This window comes from Corvus moneduloides, chromosome 14 (genome assembly GCF_009650955.1).
Source record: "Corvus moneduloides isolate bCorMon1 chromosome 14, bCorMon1.pri, whole genome shotgun sequence".
NCBI classification, from domain to species: Eukaryota; Metazoa; Chordata; class Aves; order Passeriformes; family Corvidae; genus Corvus; species Corvus moneduloides.
The window spans coordinates 17,075,728-17,095,688 of record NC_045489.1 but is presented as its reverse complement, the minus strand read 5'-3'; the positions used below and the strand labels follow the sequence as shown (position 1 = coordinate 17,095,688).

Here is a 19,961-nt window from a genome sequence, read left to right as displayed (position 1 = left end):
GTCCTGTCTCCCAGATGTGCTAGGGTGACCAGCATCCCCAAGGGGCTGATTTCTGCCTTGGGACTCTGCAGCTGGAAATAAGTATGTTTTACCTCACAGGTCACCGGCAGATGCAGCTAATCCACCCAACGTCAGTACCGAGTAAAATCCTCATGGGGAGTAAAAGGGAATAAGCAAGGCAAAACACAGTGTGAAGGCAGCCCAGTCTTATGTGAGGAGACAAGTTTACCCTCAGCTGTCCTTGAGTGCAGCTGCCCTTTCCCATGGAAAATCTTTGCAAAGCAGGGGGATGGCTGCCCAGAAAACACAGGACTAAAGCTCTCAGCTCAGTGATGGGGTGAAGAGAGCCACAGTGCTTTCAGCAGCGTGAGCTGAAGGGAAACACAGCTCTTCCCTGGCTCCTTGCACTGCTGCCTGCCCCTGCACACCCCCCATGCAATGCTGGGATCAAGGGCAGGACAGGCTGGGTCCCCCCCAGGCCTTGCCAGGGCTGCTGGCCACAGCCCCAGGACTTCACGGGGCACACCGTGGTACTGGCCCAGTGGGCACTCAGAGCTCTGGGAGGAGGAGGCTTTGCCAGAAAGCCTTATCTCTGAAGATGCCTTTCTGACCTCCTCACCTCCAGTAAGTGTTTATCTCCACTACACAACTTAATCCCTCCCAAACTACTCTGGCAGCAACTCCTGGCACGGGCATTGTTGAGAGAGCTTTGAAAGATGCAGAAGAGAAGTGCCAAGTTTCAAACCCAGGTACTCTGATAACAGCTTATCTAAGGAAAATTAATAGCTGCAGTTTGCCAAGCTACATCCATTTAGGAAATGTTCCATCACAGAACTACTTTGTGTGTTATTTCCTCACACTGAGGAAAACAAACCCGCTCAACAAATGCCAAAAGACCCATGTCTTGCTGTAAGAAGCATATATTTTTGTCTTGCTGCTGATGTCAGACACAGAGATGTGAGAATAGGAAGCCTGCTAACTGTTCACAGGCTGTTGAACGCTTCCATAGGCTCACAGATCTCTGCTGATGGATGCTTGCATCAAAGCTGGCCTTTGCTCACCACCTCCTCATTCAGCAAAGCCCATTCCTCTCACTAACGCCTGAGTGTCTGTTTTCTGTACATCACCGTGCTGGTTTTGGCTGGGGTAGAGTTAATTTCCTTCACAGCAGCTGCTGTGGGGCTGGGTTTTGGCTCTGTGGTGGAAACAGGGCTGATAACACAGGGATGTTTGAGTTATCTCTGAGCAGGGATTACACACAGCCAGGGCCTTTCCTGCTCCTCACCCTCATCCGTGAGGAGGTTGGGGGGCACAAGGAGCTGGGGGGGACACAGCCAGGACAGCTGAGCCCAGCTGAGCCCAGGGATATCCCAGACCATACAGCACCACCCTCAGCACATGAAGCTGGGGAGAAGGAGGAAGGGAAGACATTCTGAGTTTGTCTTCCCAAGTCACTGTTCCACATGATGGAGCCCTGCCTTCCTGGAGCACCTGCCTGCCATGGGAGGCAGGGGATGAATCCCTTGTTTTGCTTTGACTGCACACACGACTTTTGCTTTAGTTATTAAACTGTCTTTATCTCAACCCACGGGTTTTCTCACTTTTACTTTTCCAATTCTCTCCCCCATCCCACCGGTGGGGAGGGAGTGAGTGGCTGCGTGGGGCTGAGTTGCCGGCTGGGGTTAAATCATGACAATCACTCAAACATGTTCTCCTTTCCCTGGGTGGCAGGAATAAACCAGGAGACAGGTTTTACCCCAAGGGCTCGACACATTCCATGAAAAACACTAGGGATGTCTGTAAATAATCTTCTGAAAAATAAGGTCAAGTATGTTAGGGATAAAGTTCAGATCACAGAGCTACTTAAATGGGAGGGAATAAAAAAAGATGCAAAGAGGAGGAGCAGCAGCAGCTAAGATTACACATATGTGCCGTGAAGAACATTGAGATCAAGTCTGAAGGAGGTGTGGACATTTCCTGCTTTAGAAGCAGCTTTGGAGAAGAAAATAAAGGTCTGTCTTTTCACCCGCCCAGGGTAGATGCTTCAAAGGATGATTGGCTTTTGGGATAAAACTTCCTAGAATGGTCAAAAGTATGGATGCTCCCCAAGATTGTTAGCTATTTTGTACTTCAGAAACCATATTTCATGCAACCATAAACACTGGTGCAAGCATCCCAAACACTGGTAAAGCAAAACTTTGGCTCATTGCAATATCCTGGTACAATCTCCTCAATGGCTCTAGTGAAAATTAAATATGATTGGAGTGTAGGCCTGTGGTTTGAGGACCAGCTGGAGAGATGTCAGAACAAAACACCAAACATGAATGAAGGTAAGAAACACTACTTTCAAACCATGAATGGAGGGAGATAAGGGAGCTACCTTCGATCTCAAGTGTTCCCACCTGCCGCACTGACCTGAAAACACAGTAAACAGCACAATCTGAAAATGTCAAGAGAGGTCACAGAAACAGCTCTGAAATCTTGAAAGATGAGCTGGAAGTGAAACAGGGTGCAACCAAACAGGAGATCAGGAATGGTAGGCACAGAGACACGTCCTACAGACTGCAAAAACCCCACAGCTGTATAGACATATCCTTTCTGCCTCCAGCAGCAACAGAGAAAGTCCCTTCTGTGGTAAGGTGTAGGTACAGCCCTGAGAGAAATGACATGGCACAGTTCTCACCACGCAGGATGGGGCTCTCTCTGTCCACTTTGCTGTGTTGCTCAGCTCTGACTCTCAGACAACACACACGGCACACATTTGGTGCTATCACCTCAGCACTGGTTTCTGTCACATGGTCTCGTGCCTTCCCAGGTAAAACAAAGTGTTGGAGTCAAAGGAGCAGCGCTGTGCTGGCCTGGGTGAGAGAATGTACTTCAGGAGGGACAGGGAATGTGTGACTGCAAGGGTGGGTTCTCCTCAGCTCCTTGGAGCCAGTCATTTTATGGCATAAAGGAGGAAATCGGGTTTGATTTATGATGCTTCTGTGCTGGAAATAAGCACAGGCTTGAACAATATTGAACTACTCACACTTGTTCTTGTTTTCTTCTCATGAATCATATACTGCGGGCAGAACAGGGAGTTTGCAGCATCCTTTGGCTGCAACTGCTCCCCTTTGTCACATCTGGCCGCTCCCAAACCCTTCATCTTCCTCCAAACACCCCATCATCCTCGACATTTCCCAGGTTTAAAGTACGGCCGTGCTGCTGGCTAGAGAAGAGTCCAAGAAAACAAGCCTGAAGGCAAAGCTGCCAGGCAGGACAGCACCAGCTGAAGGAGCTGGGCTCAGCCAGGCTAACGCAGAGCCTTGCAGCAGATCTGACGGCAAGCCCAGCGTCACCACCCCGCCGGCTGTTCCCATGGCTACACGGGAAGATAAATTGAGTTCAAGGAACCTCGTGTCGCTACATTATTTAACAAACAGACAGTCACGCTCAAGAGGAAAACACAGGCAGGGACCCAGTTTAGCAGCTGCGTGGGTTGATCAGACCGATGGATGCCCGAGTGCCTCACGGAGTGGAAGGGCCCAAACCCTGAAGCTCTAGCCCGAGCCAGGCAGGGTGTAAGCCACAAGAAGAGTCCAGCATGGCCACAGAAAAGCCATGCTGGTCCTGCAAGACCACAGCTGTTTGTCCACAAACACAACTAGGCCTTGCACCTGACAGAGCCCTGGATACCTGGCCCATTTAGGACACAATCCAAAGCCTGACTTAGGAAAGGAAAGACCACTCCACCTGCAAGTCTGTGCTCTGGCCCAGGCCCTCGGATGGATTCCCAGCAGCACTGGGCAAGTAGGACAAGGAATGTGGGCACAAAGAAAAGCATAGGGGAAAAAAGAGTGTGGAGGAGTTATAGGGGTGTTGGGAGAGATGAACAGGCTTTGAGGGCAAAGATGTGGATGGAGCTTGGAGGTACTGTGAGGAGCTTGTGTTTGGAAAAAATGGTTCAGCATGGCAGCAGTGAGGAGAAACAAGAGGGGTCGGGGGAAGAGATGAGGACGGGAAAACAGGAGCAACAGGAGGTGTTTGGCCCCATGACTGCCCTGAGCCAGCGAGGGATGAGCAGGACTGTTCTCACCACACAATGGTGTAACCCAGAGCCTTCCCCAAAATCCTGCAAGAAGGAGCAGAAGATGACCCAGCTTGGTCTGTGATTCATCAACCAGCTGCAGAGGGGCACGATTCTATGACTCTGTGAGATGCCAAGGTCCACTGGGCTGCTCTCAGGACCCCTCCGTGGGCAGGCAGAGGGGACACGTGTGGGACACAGCCAGGCCAGCAGTGCCACCGTGTGGGAGCAGGTCACCTCGTTCTGCCAGGACACGGGCAGCAAGGCTTCCCGGAGCGTGAAAGAGAGCCTTGGAAACACGTACACACATACATGTATAAATAAACTCAACTCTCACCCTCCCCCCACCCCAGAAACTTAAAAAGAATGAGAGACTTATCCAGAGAAATTTTCTCAGCCAGAAACCTGCTCCTTGATGGAAGCCAAAAGACTGTGTTGTCTCTCAAGTGTTTTTCAATAATGCCCAGAAAAATAACTCTCTTTTACCAGGCACTGAAGTGAGACTGACAGGGCTGTAATTACCAGGGTCTTCCTCCCTACCCTTCTTGAAAACTAGGACTTTGGCCAGCTTCCAGTCAGCTGGGACCTCTCCAGACTCCCAAGACTTGAAAAATGATGGAGAGAGATCCTGTGATGACAGCACCAGCATTTTCAGTACCCTGGGAGGAATGCCATCATGCCCCATAGATTTACGTGCATCCAGCTGGAGCAGCAAGCCTCAAACAAGTTCAGTTTTGTCTTGGAGTTTATCCTGCCCCTAATCACAGCCCTCCAACACGGAGCTCTGGGGGTCCCAGGACCCATCACTGATGTTAATGACACAGGTGAAGGCATTAAACATCTCTGCTTTGTCCGTGTCCCTGTTTGTGAAGTGTCTGACCTCATCAAGTGCAGACCGATGTTATCTCTGATCCTCCTTTTGCTGTTAACATGTTTTAAAAAGCTCTTTTTGCCATCCTTCACAGTGATGGCCAGCTTGAACACTAATCGAGCTCTGGCCACATTAATTTTTCTCCCTGCAATGGTGAACAGCATCGCTCCCATTTTCCCATGTAGCCCGTCCTCGCTTCCAGTGTCCATACTCTGGGCCTTCTGTTCCCCTCAGAAACGAGTCCCCTACGACAATAACCTTTTTTTTTGTCCCCACAGAAGTGATTTTGATGTGGAATGCAGGTCAACTTGACCTCGTCAACACCTCCAATCTCGATGGAGCATAGTCCTCAGCACTTGTTCTACTTGCAGAGCCTTGTATCTCTTACCCAAGGGCACCTGAGAAGGTAGGGTACTCCCAGAAGAGCACCCAGAGAAACATAATGTAACCCTTCTGTGCAGCACAGACCACCAGGAACAGCTGATTCCAAGGGAAGGCACCAGCACAGTCAGGAGTTACAGGGAAACAGTGTTAGGAGAAGTTCCCTCTTAGGCACCACTGTACATTTGCTTTGATGTCCTGGAGCACAAGATAAAAATCCAGCATGTACAGGTTTAAAACAGAAATGTAACTATCATTTTTCTGGCAGTCACAAGCACTGCACAGGTGTTTTCACTGAAGTGTCCAATACATTCTTAGGTCTCCATCCTCAGACAATGCTGCTAACTTAGACATTGCTTCCTTCTCTGTTGAAAAGTGCCTTTATTATCTAGTTTCTAGGTTATAAAAACTTAATTCTAGGCCTGCAGAGCCAGCTGATTTCCTTTCTACCTAGTGATAAAGGCTATCTTATCTGTCTTTATGGAAAGCTGAACTTCAACAGCTAACAGCCATCGAGCTGTATGAACTGGTTGCACCCTGGAATTTGTTATCAGAGAAAAGAATTTTCCTCCAGTAACATCCAGATAATTGGTCTCTGTCCAAACTCTACCACTTCTCTCCTCTTAGCATTTGAGCTGAAATTTTTGGTAAGGAAGTAAAGCTTTTATTCTCCAACAAGTCAGGACTTCTCCACAGGAAATCGACTTTCCCATTAGCAGTTTTGCCATTGGACTGTAAGTCAATCAGCACATTTAACTAAAACACACCCAACCCTCCAGAAATGCTCTAATTTAAATGGACAGATTCCTCTGGAATCAAAAGCTGTTATTTTAAACAGGAAAAAAGGGGTCAGGCAGTGACCAAAGAAACCAGGTGCTGAAACAAGTTCCGAATTTAACATTGCCTGGTTTAATGAGACTTGTATGGACAGGTACATGTCCCTCGTCCCGCACTCCCGGCCTGCTGCCCCCGTCCCGCACCCCGGACCCGGTGCCATTGACCCCGCACCCCCGGCCCGGTTACCCCGGTCCCGCATCCCCTGTCCCGCACACTGGCCCGGTGTCCCCCCTGTCCCGCACCCCTATCCCGCACCCCGGTCCCGCACCCCGGCCCCGCATTCCCGGTCCCGCATCTCCTGTCCCGCACCCCGGCCCGGTGTCCCCCCTATCCCGCACCCCAGTCCCGCATTCCCGGTCCCGCATCTCCTGTCCCGCACCCCGGCCCGGTGTCCCCCCTATCCCGCACCCCAGTCCCGCATTCCCGGTCCCGCATTCCCGGTCCCGCATTCCCGGTCCCGCATCTCCTGTCCCGCACCCCGGCCTGGTGTCCCCCCTATCCCGCACCCCTATCCCGCACCCCGGTCCCGCATTCCCGGTCCCGCATTCCCGGTCCCGCACCCAGGCCCGGGGTCCCCTCCGGTCCCGCAGCCCCGCCCGCAGCCGCGTCCCCCGTCCCCACAGCAACACACACGCCCCGCCCCCTCGCGCCCGAACAACCAATCGGAGCCGCGGAATCGCGAGTGGCGGCCGCACTGACCAATGGCAGACGAGAGAGAGGACGCGGGGCGGGGCCGGGGCGCGGCGCGGTGACGCCATCGCGGCGCGCGCGGTCGCGGAGCCGCCGCCGCGCCTGAGGGAGCTCGGCCCGCGCCGCCGCCGCCGCCGCCGCCGCGCCATGAGCCAGTTCAGCTTCGGGGCGGCCGCGCCCGGCGGCGCCTTCAGCCTGGGCGCGCCCAGAGCGGCCGCCACCACGACCACGAGCGGCTTCGGCTTCTCCTTCTCCGCGCCCGCGCCCGCCGCCTCCTCGGGCGGCTTCAGCTTCGGCAGCGCGACGGCGACGGCGCCGGCGGCGGGCGGCAGCCAGCCCGCCGGGCTCTTCTCCTTCAGCAGGCCGGGCACGGCCGCGCAGCCCTCCGGCTTCAGCTTCGGCTCGGCCAGCGCGGCCCCCGCGGCCCCGGCAGCCGCCGCCTTCCCGCTGGGGTGAGAGCCCGGGGGGCCGGGAGGGGCGAAGGGGAGGGGGGGTCCGGTCGGTGCTGAGCGAGGGCTCTGCCGGGGATTCTGCAGGGAGCGAGCCTTGGCTGCTGTGCCTGGCAGTTCCCAGCGCCCTGCAGTGATCGCCTCCTTGGGAAAGTGCTCGGCGAGCCCTGTGGCCCGTCCCGGCGGATGTTTTCATGGGGGAGCTCTTCCACGTGTTGGGAAGCAGATGTTCCACGGTTCCGTCTGTAACTGGGGTGGAGACGCTTACACAAGGAAATGCTAAAGCTTTGCTAACGGATATAAAACGTCTTGTTCCTCCTGACCCGAATCTGGAGTGCTCAGAATGTTTTCTCGGCAGTTTGGGAATGATTTGTCCTTAAGGAAAGGCTGTGAGTTCTGAAGTGGTTCCGCAGAAGTGCTGCTGTCAAAGCTTGCCAGATGGGAGCAGTGGGAAGGGAGCTAAAAAGGGGACGAGCAGAAGAAACCCAGCCTTGTGTAGAGGGAGCAGAAAGGGTGATTGTGAGCTGAGAGAAGGAGCAGCTTCACTTATGCTGCCATAAAATGGCCTGTGGTGCCTGGCTGGGTTGAGGTAGTGAAGGGAGAGGCAGTAGAAAGAGCCCTGACAGGGGATGGCAGATGACAGCAGCTGACAGTCTGTTGTCAGAACAGGAACACAGACGTGGCCAGGTGTGCATCTCTTTGAAAGGAGGCTTTTGCTGTCAGTAAAAGGTCAGGGAGAAAGGCAACTGTGTACTCAGGTGCATATGTATCTCAAGCTGACTGGCTTTTTTTCTTTTCTTTTCTTCCCTAGGGCAAATACTCCAAAAGTGAACTTTGGAGCCAGCACTGCCACTCCAGCTGCTGGAATCACAGGGGGCTTTTCTTTTGGTGCCCCAGCTGCAACCAGCACGCCCTCGAGTCAGGCAGCAGCCCCGTCTGGCTTTGCCTTTGGCTCTGCTGGCAGCAGCAGCAGCAGCAGCACGGCTCAGTCTGGGACAACAGGAGGGTTCACCTTCTCCAGCGGCACCACGACTCAGGCGGCAACAGCCGGGTTCAGCATTGGCACCGCGGCTCCGCAGGCGACGTCCGCAGGGCTGACCTTTGGCACGGCCCCTGCGGCTGCTGCCACCACCAGCACGGCCACCCTGGGAGCTGCCACCCCGTCAGCAGCCCCCTTCAGCCTCGGGGGGCAGCCCGCAGGTGGGTGAGCAGGCTGGGGGTGCAGCTGCACGCTGGGAGCCTTGGCCATGGGGGGTATCTGAGGGTGCAGTGGAGCTCTGCAGCCTCTGCCGTCTGCTGGGGCAGAATGGAGCGAGGGCTGGAGCCAGAGGTGTTTCTCCTCGGCCTGTCCAGGGTCTGCAGTGCTGGGGAGCAATTGCTCTTTAAGCCTGTAGGAAAGAAGTCCATCTTTGCCTTTTGCTCCTGCATCCAGGTCTAACCTTTGGGTCACTGCCTTTAACAGCAGCCACGAGTACAAGCACGGCAACGCTGAGCACAGGTACCAGCCAGGCACCCACCCTGTCCTTTGGAACCAAGCTTGGAGGTAGGAAGCTGTGGGTTTTTTTGGGAAACAATTCCTCAAGGCTTTGTGAAATCTGATGCACTCCTGGCAGTATTTGTCTATTGGAAGTAGACAAATATCTCATGCTGGGGTGTGGGAAGGGGCCAGAAGCGTTTGTTCCTCTGAGCTTGCCCTGGCAGTGCTGATCTGGGACAGCTCCTAGAGCCATTGGACAGCGTGTCCTGTATTTTTCATTGTGTCCCACGGGCCAAATTCTGTTCTGTACTTGTTTGGGGAGCACAGTGGAAGGGAGGCACAATCCTAAAGGGCAAATTGGGAAAGAGAGGGAGCGGAGGGAGAGCAAGAGGCAAAGGGAGTTAAAATGCTGACATCCCCAAGAACCTGGTGTAGCCGGGCAGTTTGTGTCACCCTCTCTCTCAGCAGCGTTGTTGTGCAGCGGGCAGGAGCTCAGTGAGCTCTGCTTGTACAGATGGAGCTGTTTCTCTCTGCAGTCACATCCACAGCTGCCACAACGGCCTCCACCAGCACCAGCACCACCTCAGTGCTGGGCTCCACGGGGCCCACGCTGTTTGCGTCCGTGGCCACTTCTTCAGCCCCCACCTCGGCCACCACCACGGGCCTCTCACGTGAGTCTCTCCAGGCAGGTTTATCCCTGGGGGAGTAAATGAGCAGCGTGGCTGCTGCTCCCTGTGGGTGCTGGAGCTGCTGCTGCTGCAGTGGGAGGGGGAGCAGGCTGGGCACAGCTTTTCCAAGGGGTCCTGCATTTCATGGGTTATGCAACGCCTTGATGGTGTCTTCTCTTTACAGTTGGTGCCACTTCCACTGCTTCCACGGGGACAGCCAGCCTGGGGACACTTGGGTTTGGATTAAAAGTTCCTGCAACAACAGCTGCCACAACAAGCACTGCCACTGGTAGGAGTGAGATGCTGAAAGTCGCTGAAGAGAAGGGAGCCTGACTTGTGAGAGTAGCAGCAGAGCAGTTGTGATTTGTAAAGCCCTCGAGTCACTGAAAACAACAGAGTCTGTCTTTCTCTGATGCTTTTCCATCCATTTGTGAAAACATAGAAGTTCTGTCATCCACTGCAAGGGTTGCAGGGGAGGAACTGGGTGTGCTGGTAGTTATGGGTTCTAACAGTAAGACTTGAGGGGATTGAGCAGGGCGTGGGCTCGGCATGTTTTCATTCCCTCCCTGACAGAGGTGGGATTTGCTGTTGGTCCCTTCAGAGGGATCTGTTGCAGCTCCTACAGCCCTGGGCAGTGCACCCTGGACCTGCTCTCAGTTTGTGAGGTACCAGGTGCGTCGTCCTCTGTTGCTTGACTTGAATCTCTTCTTGCAGGGACCACATCTGCTTCTGGCTTTCCTTTGAATCTGAAGCCATTGACTACGACTGGTGCCATTGGAGCTGTGACCTCCACAGCTGCCATAACCACAACCACCACAACCAGGTGGGTGTTTGTTACCACTGACCCTTTCCTGCCTGGGGCAGGAGCAGCTGCAGTGCTGGTGATGGGATCTGGAGGAGGAGGGGGAAATGAACGCTTGCTGTCGTGTTTCTCTTTCCTGACCTTGTGCCCTGTGCTGGCCCTCGCTCCCTCTCAGTGCCCCCCCAGTGATGACTTATGCCCAGCTGGAGAGTTTGATAAACAAGTGGAGCCTGGAACTGGAGGACCAAGAGAAGCACTTCCTCCATCAAGCTACACAAGTCAATGCCTGGGACCGGATGCTGATAGAGAATGGAGAGAAGGTGAGGTGACCCCCACTGGAACCTCATTCTGCTTGCTCAGGTCCTTAAAGGCCTCAGTGTTACAAGCCATCGAGTGGGACTTTCTGCCTGCAAAAGAAATAGATGTGAGCTCCACCTGGGTGCTTTTCACAATCTCTCTGTGTGTTCTGGCCTTTAGGCCTTGGTGTTTGGAAATCTGTTCTGTGACTTTGCTCTGTGCTACCACGTTCCCTTGGGGGGGATCATCCCAAGCTGAACCTCCCTTATTCCATCTTTGGTCTGTAAATCTTTATGGAGCCATCTCTTGTTTCTAGCAGAACTTGCATGGTGCTGCTTTCTCCCTCCCACCTCTCTTCTTTGCTGAGCTGACTTGAGAGTTTCCAAGGTGTAATGAAATGTCTTCTGTTTGCAGATTACTTCGTTACACAGAGAAGTAGAGAAGGTGAAGGTTGATCAGAAGAGGTAGGAGACTGTGAGCACTTGAAATGATTTTCTTTCTTCTCTGCGTTGTCCTGCCGTTGTGTGACAGCTCCGGAATGTCTGCAACATGAAAGGGAAGCAGTTGGCATTTTCTCTTTTCAGACTGGATCAGGAACTGGACTTCATTCTGTCCCAGCAGAAGGAGCTGGAGGACTTGCTGACCCCTCTGGAGGAGTCTGTGAAGGAACAGAGCGGGACCATCTACCTGCAGCACGCGGATGAGGAACGGGAGAGGACGTGAGCACAAATCTGCTGGGCATGGGGGATGAGCAGTGTCCTGTGGTGATATCAGTCAGCAGGAAGCAGAGCTGGGATGTGTGACTGTGTTGAACAATGAGTGGCTGTTGTCAGATAATTGATCCTGTTTCATGCATGGCAACTTAGATTTTACTCATTAGAAACTAGAACAGTGAGTGGAAGCCCTTGAATCAGCATGAAATGCTCTTTGGATGTTGGTCTAATCAGCTGTTTTGGAAGAGGTTACTAATTTTGGCATAATCTCTGAAAGTTAATGATTCTTCACTGACAGAAGTGGTGAGAGCAGAGTGAACTATGTGTGGCACCAGCATCCTCGTATGCCTTTAGTGATGCATCATTACAGGCTAATTAAGGGCAGTGTTTTTCTGGTTCAAGAGATAAGGAATCTTGAAGAATCCAGGTTCACTGCTTCCTTCAGTTCTGACAAAGCCTTCCAGGAAGTCCCCCCACTCTCTTGCTTTTCTTTCTCCGTGTGTAGATCAAGGGCTTGGGAGTCGCTTCATGTGGGTGATGGAGCCTCTCTGGGTGCTGTTCCTGGGTCTTTTCCAGCCTTGGCTGCAGATGTGGAAGCTCATTCTGATTGCCCATAGCTGGTGCAAGTCTTCAAAGTTCTCCTCAAACCTTCTGATCTTGGTTCTTGTGTGCTCTGCAGCTACAAACTGGCTGAAAACATCGATGCTCAGCTGAAGCGCATGGCACAAGATCTGAAGGACATCACTGAGCATTTGAATACAACACGAGGCCCTGCAGACACGAGTGACCCGGTAAATGCAAGCTTCTGTTTTCATTTTTAATGATACGTATTAAATTGGTCTTGATGCTCCTTATGACTTTACTGAGCAGCTTTTTTTCAGTAAAAATTTCCCTTCAGCATTTTTCCACGTTCATTTTTAATTTTGCCACTTGAAGCCAAGGATGTTGAATGTTCTGCTGGTTCCTTGGTCTCAGTTAAAATAAGCCAAAGCCACAGACACATAATCTAAACTATGCAGTCTTCTTGCTGGTAAGGAGAAGCAAAGCAGCAGGGCTGCTGCACAGGCTTCCCTGGGCAAGTGGCTGCTGGCTTAGGGAAGTTGTGCAAGGAGAAACTTGCCCTTGACTCCTCTTAGTGTTCATGCAGTGTCACAACTGACTTGCACCTTCTCTCTCTGCTCAGCTCCAGCAGATCTGTAAGATTTTGAATGCACACATGGATTCCCTGCAGTGGATTGACCAGAACTCAGGTGAGATTTCTCCTGCAGCCTTTTGGGAATGTGAATGGAAAGCAGGAGCACGGGTGTGAGTGTGTGTTGTTCATCCCTGAAGCTGCCTGAGGAGTCTTCCTCCTCACCTTCAATGTCACTGTCCCTTCTGTGCTGAATTCTCCTGCTGTGCCTCATTAGAGGCCTCTGCTGAGAAGTAATTCCTGGCAACTGCAGCTGTTTTACCAAAAAAGCCCTGCTTGAATGTTTTTTTTCTCCTTCTGCAGGGTTGTGTTCTGGGGTGACTGTGACATTAATCCCTTGTTTCTCCCACAGCTGTGCTGCAGAGAAAGGTGGAAGAGGTGACAAAGGTTTGTGAGAGTCGCCGCAAGGAGCAGGAGCGCAGCTTTAGGATCACGTTTGATTGAAACAGTCCCATGTTCAAAGGATGAACACAAAACCTCCACAGCAATTAGAGGTGTTTGAGGTCTGAAATGAGGACCTGGCTTTGTTTCTTTTCTTGCAATAAAATGTGTTGTTTGTTCCAAAGTCTTTGTTGTGTTGGGCAGGAGAAACTGCATGAAGTTTGTGGGGGAAGTGTGTGCTCTGTGCTTTAGCTGTGCCTGCAGACTGGTGGGATACAGAAATGCTGCCTTGGAGGGCTTGGGGCAGTCTCTTGTCACGGGGGGAGCCAGCAGAGCTGGGAGGCTCCCAGGGCTGAAGTGTGAACACAGGCCTGCAGCAGCAGAATGCAGCACCCTCAGCTCTAGCGGCCTTGTGGACTATAAACATCAATAAGCACACACTAAGGAAATACCACAATAAGTGCATTTATTCACCTGGCTTCTTCCCTCCCTCCTTGCCACAACCGGCTGCAGGCAGTCCCCTCTCTGAAGCAAGAGCCCAGTCCCCAGCTCTCCCTTCCACACTCTGAGATTGCTGGACCTGCACGTTGGCTCCCAAGTGTCCTTCATTGTCCCATGATCAACCACGGAGTTGCCCCAGCTCACTGAAATCCACAAGGCTGCTGGTTCTTTCTCCACCCCTCACGTGGCAGGAGGGTTCTCTGCAGCCGAGGAGCTGGGGATGGCAGAGTCAGCCTCTGGCAAATGCTTCCTGCTTTTCCCAAAGGCGATCACCAGGGGCTTCCCGTGCAGCTTGTATCCGTTCAGCAGCTGCAGCGCGCTCTGGGCCGCCTCCGTGTCTGCAACAAGAGGGCACAGTGGGCACAGGGCACCCAGCAGGTGCTGGCACAGGGACACAGGGTGTTCCTAAGGGTGCACCCATCTGATGGCCCCACAGCCTGCTCTACAACTAGTGTGGTGTGGGGACCCTCCAGCGACACTGACATGCTGAATAAACACTGCCCGTGACACACCACATCACTTCTGCCCTCATACATCCTCTTCCAACCCAGGGGAAGGACTGTGGTATGATAGAAGAGAAAGGAGTGAATTCCCCTGCTTCTCCTTGGAGAGCAGGCTTGGCAGCAGCCCAGTGCCCTGCAGGAGGATGTGACACCTTTGGGAGTCAGGGAAGAACTGAAAGGCACGAGGCAGCAACTCACCAGGGAAGGTGATGAAGGCCTGATCCCTCATCCGGCCGCTCAGGAGGCGGAATTGGATCAGTGGGCTGTCCTCCTTCTGGAACCGAGCAAACAAGGACACCAGGTCCTTCATCGTCACTCGGGGGCCCAGGTTCTTCAAATACAGCACCTGTAACAGAGACAGAGGGTCAGTCAGCCTTTGCCATGCAAAGACACCTTTCAGCCTGGTCCCAAATCTGTACAGTTCCAGGGTGTGAATTAGCTCAACCCTCACACCCAAGTGCTAATGATAGCACTTGGAGGACAGGTGGCTGTACAGAGAAAGGCAGCTCTGAACTCAAGGCATCACCCTGCTTGCCTGCACCAAGTGCTGACAGTTTCAGTTATTTATAAAATGCAACAATCTCCAGCTACCAGATAGGCACAGTTTGAGTAAGGTGACAGCAGGCCTCAGCCAGGCCCAGACAGACAGAGCACATCTTGACAGGTGACCTGCTGGAGCCAGGGAGGGCTGGGCTTACTCTTTCCCAGGCTGGTGACTTCCCATCAGAGCCCAGAGTGGAGGCTGCTCTCTCCCTTGGCCTGGAGGATCAGCCGAGCAACTTCAAGGCAACAGCAAAGAGGAGCCTTTGCCTACTGACACAGCTTCAGGGCATCCTGGTGAGCAAGGATAAACCCTGGTTCACCTCAGCTTACCTTGCTGGGCTCCCCTGGATGGTAGGATGAGAACCTGGGTATTTTCCGGAGTTCTTCCTCTGACAGGCGGTTCTTGAGGATCTCCTCTTCTGGGACAAACTCTACGGGCTCTTTGATAACCACAGGCCTTGGAGGGGACTGGTGGGGCTGTGTTGCAGAAACACTGGGACTTGCTGCCTGTTCTGCCTGCTCCTCCTGGTCTGGAAGGGATGACTCCTCAATCACAGCCCTGTGTGGGGCTGGGGAAGGGGATAAGCAGGGGTCACTTGTAGCATGCTGGACTTTTTCAGGGCATTTCTTGCTCAGCAGTTCTTGGTAAACACTCTCCAGCTGAACCATGGGGTCCTTTTCATCACTTCCCCTCTTCTGAGTGTCATCTAATTCATAACAGAGAAATGTGGTAACTATCACCAATAACCTGGAAAACACACGGACTGCAAGAAGAAACAAGGGAGAAACCCTGTTTCGCCCCAGCCTCCATGCCCAGGCCCTGCACATTGTTTAGAACAAGAGCAGCCCCAGCAAGTGCTGGTCCCTCAGCTCAGGATAAACCTGCAGAGAGCAGCAGCTCCACCAGTGCTACATCAGAGCTCTTCTCTTCAGAGATGCCCTCACTTGCTTATCTGCAGCCGCTTTTCAACACACCTTCCTCCTCCTGCATGCACAGCCAGGGTGGTCCATGCTGCCTTCCTGTACCTCTACATGGAATATACATTTTTTGCTTCCAAGGATATCAGATTAAGCTCCTGGGTTTAAAGAAGGTCCATGACATGGACTGATCAATGGTCTTTTTAAATTCTATTTAATCGAAATGAGGACAAATGTGAGACCAGCATCTCCCAGCCTACAACTGGATCCAATTCCACTTCAGGGAGGAGGCTTTAACAAGTCATTCTTCCTCTTACCTGCTCTGTGCCTTTGCTTCCTTCACCCCCTGCAGTTACCTCAGAGAAGGAACAATCTCCAGTCCCACACAGGCACTTTGTGTAACTCAGACCTCGAGGCTCTACCAAAGCATAACCCCGGCTCCTCTCCCACACCCCGAGCTGCTCTGCACTACATGCAACACATCAAGGAGATCCACGCTCTCCAGAAATGGACTTTAAAAGCCTCTATATTAAACCCTTCAGAGAACCAACTCTCTGCTCCTGTAAGAGAAGAAAATATCTCCTCCCACACAGCACCAAAGCAGAACCACAGCTTCAGGGACAGAAGGCCAGACAGAAATGTGTTGGGCTCCCACACAGCCTGGCTCTCTGTGCTGGAGCCAAGGCAGGAAGAGCCCTGAGCCCACAGACCTTCGTGGTAGAGGGCCCGGAGGAAGGAATGTCGGTCTGTTCCCTGGAAAAGGGCGTTCTCGATCTCCATCTCCCGCCGGCTCAGCTGCTTGCTGCCCGCAAACCTCTGCGGCAGCGCCAGGATGCGCTGGCGCTCCTCCAGCTTCTCCTGGATGGCATGGAGCCGGTCCTGCATGGCCTCCGGGGCTGCCCCCAGCCCAGAGCCCTGGAAAACAAGCACGGCTTGGCTCAGGAATGGCACGGCTTGGCTCAGGAACGGCACGGCTTCCTTCTCAGAGCAAGTCAAATGTCACCACCCCAGCCCTGCAGTGGGTGCAATTAGGAACCATCCCCCAGGGCACCCAGAGGTCCTGCCACTGCAAGGGTAGGACAAATACAACCACACAGCAAGCTCAGTTCTTGAGGGAAGTGGAGCAACAGCTCCTTTCTCATGACCTGCCTGTGCTGCTTCCCTCTCCCCGGCCTGTGTCCCTCTGTCTCTGCAGCCTCTGACAGCTACAGCCATTTTCCTTCAGTGACTGCACAACCCCCCTTTGGCAATTCTCTCCCCACACCTACCGCATCCCCGAGCTCAAGTTTCCACCACGCTCTTACTCTGAGACCCTAAGGTTTATGCTGAGGATTAAACCCTGACCAGCACCACTGAGCCACGCAGGAACTGCAGCACAGCCCTCACAGCTCACCTGCGAGGAGAGAGCACCCCTGCATAAACAAACCTCACTGCATGGGCCACTCCAAAGCACAGAGACACACCCCAGCTGCTGAAAGGGCATTTCTGCTCCCCCCTCGATCAGAACACAGAGAACAAGCTTTTATGGGGCTGCGGGTGGATTTTCTGTCCTCAAATTCAGTTTGAGAATCACTGTGGCAGGTCCTTCTGCCTCGGGCAAGAAACCAGGCTTTCTCCCTGCACTGAGCACAACCTAACAAAGACTTTCCCGTGGTACCTCTGCCCCACATCTGCACGGCTTCTTCCATTCACCATTTCACAGCTTCCCTGAGGCACAAAAGGCTGTTTATACAGAAAAGCAATTCCCGGAAGTCATTTGTTGTACTTTGTTTTCAAAAAAGCTGCACTTAGCAGCTGAAAATAACAGAAATCTGCACTCAGTACTTTCCCAAGAGCTCCCCAGGCAATCTGAAGTCCTCTCTGTCTCAGTTGACATTACTCATCACTCGTGGTGGAATCTTTCACTCAGGGCCTCCACGTACAAAGCTGCACATCACTACCTGACTTGGGCTTTCTCTCTAAGTATTCTTCTCTCACAATCTGTAGAAGACATACCCTGATGTCACCATTTTTTCTGTCAGAGCAGTGTTTTCCATACTAATCTTTATTTGTGAACGTCCCAGAATTCATTTCATACTAAATATAACAGCTGGTACTGCTGCCATTCATTTTTATTCTTAAATTAACACCACCCCTCTCTACACCAAGCTTTAATCAGGCCTGGATTTAACCAGGGCTGGATTTGCATTTAAACACCAAAGCAAGTGATGACTTCAGCTGAAAAGAGGCAAACCCCTGATTACCACAGACAACTCTCTCCTGCACACAGCTATCACTCAGGAACAGGAGACAGAGGGAGGCCAAGGATCAGCCCAAGTCCTGTTCTGCATCTTCTAGTTCAGCAAATTAAAAGGAGGACACTCCAGTGCACCTGACACAGGACAGCCACAAAAGCCTCTTGTCTCTGGAATGTGAAAGAAAGGGGTGAAGGTAGGGGAAGAGGAAAAACCTGCTGGAACAGCACCCAGGGAGGAGCCAAGGCACTGCCACCACACACACACTCAGTCTGACAGCTCTGCACTGCTTTCATGTGGCTGTCCCAGGGCCCCTGAAGCACCTGCAAGCCCCAAAGGAGAACACACAAAACCCTCCCTGCAAACAGCCATCCCAAATCGGGAACAGGATCCAGGGATGCATCAGGATACTCAAAGGAGGATGTTGAGGTGCTTTGAAATATTTCCTTCTTCTTCTCTTCTGGCATTTAAATCCTTCATACACAGGTATAAGCGAGTGGAAGTTTTTGTTTGAGATCAAGGCAGAGGCAGGAATATCCTCATGTCCTGCAGTGTTCCACAGGACCCACTCCTGTCCCCAGCACATCTTTTAACACTGACCATCCCACGAAAGAAAACAGGCCAGAAGAAATGTAGGATCGTGCTGGGCTAAAGGCAAGGGACACAACGAGCGGCCATTCTTTACCACACAGCTTACAAAGGACTGGAATTTTCTACCAGAGTGCCACAGGATCAGAGGGACCTGACCACACTCAGATGGGAGCAGAGCATGCCCACCTTGCTTGCTGAAGCCTGGTTCTTCCAGAGCAGAATCTCCGAGTCGGAGAGCCCCAGTTCCCGGAGAGAGGAGGTTTCTTTGTCGCTCTCCTGCAGGGCCTGGAACTGCGACAGGGTCAAAGCCCCCGCAGCCTCTTCCCCGAAAGGTTTGTAAAAAGCTGCAGGGGCAAAGCATCTCCGCTTGGACTTGCACCTGTGAGCCAGAGCAACACAACAGCACAAACAGCTCAGCACTGAGGAGCTGGGGGACAGCAAGGGCCTGGTCTCTCTCAAACCACGCCTGGGCCAGGTGAGGACTTACTGCTCGATGGAGACAGTGGTGTCGAGCTGGTGGTGAAGGAGGCTCTTCAGCTGCCTCTCTCCTTCTGTCTCCAAGTCTTCCAGGAGAAGCTCATCGCTGGACAGGCTGCTGTTCACCCTGGGGCACATAGGCACAGCACAGGTGCGGTCAGTAAGGCAACGGGGGAAACCCTGCTCAAAACACATCCTTGCTACAGCTCCTCTACCTTTTTAGGGGTATTTAATGGGATTTAAAGAACAAGGAACCAAAACTACTCGACCAAAGCTCCCTTTAACATTACTAAAAAAGTCAACAGATTTGGGACTACTTTGAGAATGTTAAAGTACCCCAAGGAACCTTCGGGTGGTTTTGTATTGGTGGGGGGCTTGTTTGTTTATTTTAAGATCGCATGCAATCATTTTTATTGACCGAAATCGTTTCGCATCAGCATCTAGACAGACACTGCCAGTTTCAAATGAGTCAGGGAAGAAAGAAAGGAAACCGTGACGCTGAAGAGAAACTGTGAATTTCAGCAGCGCTTTTCCCTTCCCGGGGTCACCTGCTTGGGAGCAGAGAGACCCCAAATCCACCCACCCCACACCCAGACCGGGCAGCCGGGACCGTGCCGCGCTCCCGCACCGCCCCGTCCGGGCCCGCACCGCTCCGGGACGCCCCGCAAACGGCGACTGGGGGTGGAACCGAGCCCGGGCCGTGACCGGCGGAGGGGCTGAGCCCGTGAGGGCAGTCTGGGGACCCCGGGAACCCCGCTCACCGGCGCATGGCCCCGCCGCTCCGCCGCTCCGGACTCCAAGGCCCGGCAGCGCCCGCGGTGCGCGGGGAGCGCCGGGAGCCGCTGCCCGGAAGGAGCGGCCGGGGCGAGCGGCGCGGCTCGGAGCGGCCCCTGACCCGCTGCCTTGTCGTGGGCTGAGCCACCCAAGGCTGCGGGTCAGGGGCTGCTGTCGTGGGCAGCCCCCGAAGCCTCTCGCTCACTCCCCTGTGCAGCTGGGTTTTAATTTATTGCAGGGTTCAAGGGTTGAGATAAGGACCGGAAGAGATCTGTCATCAAATGCCGTCACGGGCACAACAGGCTCGACTTAGGGATAGAAATTAAGTGTATTACTAACTAAATTAGAGCAGGGTAATGGGAAGTAAAGTCAACCCTTAAAAACACCTTCCCCCTCAGCCCTCCCTCCTTCCCAGCTCCACCTCCTACCCCGGCGGCGCGGGGAGGCGGCGATGGGGGTTTGGGTCAGTTCAGCCCTCGGGGCTTCTCCTGCTGCTCAGGGACAGGAGTCGTTCCCTTGCTGCACCGTGGGGTCCCTCCCACGGGGGACAGTTCTCTGTGGACTTCTCTGCTGTGAGTCCATCCCACAGGCGA

General features: G+C 53.3%; 2 protein-coding genes across 3 annotated transcripts; one reads left to right on the top strand and one right to left on the bottom strand.

Moving 5' to 3' along the window:
- The first annotated feature begins 6,972 nt into the window (after window positions 1-6,972).
- Window positions 6,973-13,011, top strand: LOC116451023 (nuclear pore glycoprotein p62-like). Its single transcript, XM_032124121.1, has 12 exons — window positions 6,973-7,300; window positions 8,109-8,497; window positions 8,730-8,840; window positions 9,311-9,445; window positions 9,627-9,731; window positions 10,157-10,265; window positions 10,420-10,564; window positions 10,956-11,005; window positions 11,126-11,260; window positions 11,934-12,045; window positions 12,438-12,504; window positions 12,799-13,011. Exons 1-12 carry the CDS (start codon window positions 6,996-6,998, stop codon window positions 12,888-12,890), a joined length of 1,755 nt encoding a protein of 584 aa, XP_031980012.1. The 5' UTR covers window positions 6,973-6,995; the 3' UTR covers window positions 12,891-13,011.
- A 260-nt stretch (window positions 13,012-13,271) lies between these two features.
- On the bottom strand, window positions 13,272-19,596 carry RBM41 (RNA binding motif protein 41). 2 transcript variants are annotated; one of them, XM_032124131.1, is made up of 7 exons: window positions 19,356-19,596; window positions 18,605-18,721; window positions 18,304-18,496; window positions 16,003-16,207; window positions 14,705-15,081; window positions 14,030-14,177; window positions 13,272-13,666 (listed from the first exon to the last, which is right to left on the bottom strand). In XM_032124131.1, the coding sequence occupies exons 1-7, from the start codon at window positions 19,361-19,363 to the stop codon at window positions 13,509-13,511; spliced, it is 1,206 nt and encodes a 401-aa protein (XP_031980022.1). In that variant the 5' UTR covers window positions 19,364-19,596; the 3' UTR covers window positions 13,272-13,508. The 2 variants fall into 2 exon arrangements, with proteins under 2 accessions (XP_031980022.1, XP_031980021.1); XM_032124130.1 differs by lacking the exon at window positions 19,356-19,596 and having other exon boundaries at window positions 18,605-18,804.
- Window positions 19,597-19,961: the final 365 nt, after the last annotated feature.

Bases quoted from the DNA above. Each gene is read 5' to 3' on its own strand.
- LOC116451023 (XM_032124121.1), top strand. From the start codon at position 6,996: ATGAGCCAGTTCAGCTTCGGGGCGGCCGCGCCCGGCGGCGCCTTCAGC. The intron at 10,565-10,955 runs GTGAGGTGACCC...TTCTGTTTGCAG, and splicing joins TGATAGAGAATGGAGAGAAG to ATTACTTCGTTACACAGAGA. The intron at 12,505-12,798 runs GTGAGATTTCTC...TTTCTCCCACAG, and splicing joins GTGGATTGACCAGAACTCAG to CTGTGCTGCAGAGAAAGGTG.
- RBM41 (XM_032124130.1), bottom strand. From the start codon at position 18,789: ATGTGTTTTGAGCAGGGTTTCCCCCGTTGCCTTACTGACCGCACCTGT. The intron at 18,497-18,604 runs GTAAGTCCTCAC...TCTGGCTCACAG, and splicing joins ACCACTGTCTCCATCGAGCA to GTGCAAGTCCAAGCGGAGAT. The intron at 15,082-16,002 runs GTCTGTGGGCTC...GTTATGAATTAG, and splicing joins CCGGGCCCTCTACCACGAAG to ATGACACTCAGAAGAGGGGA.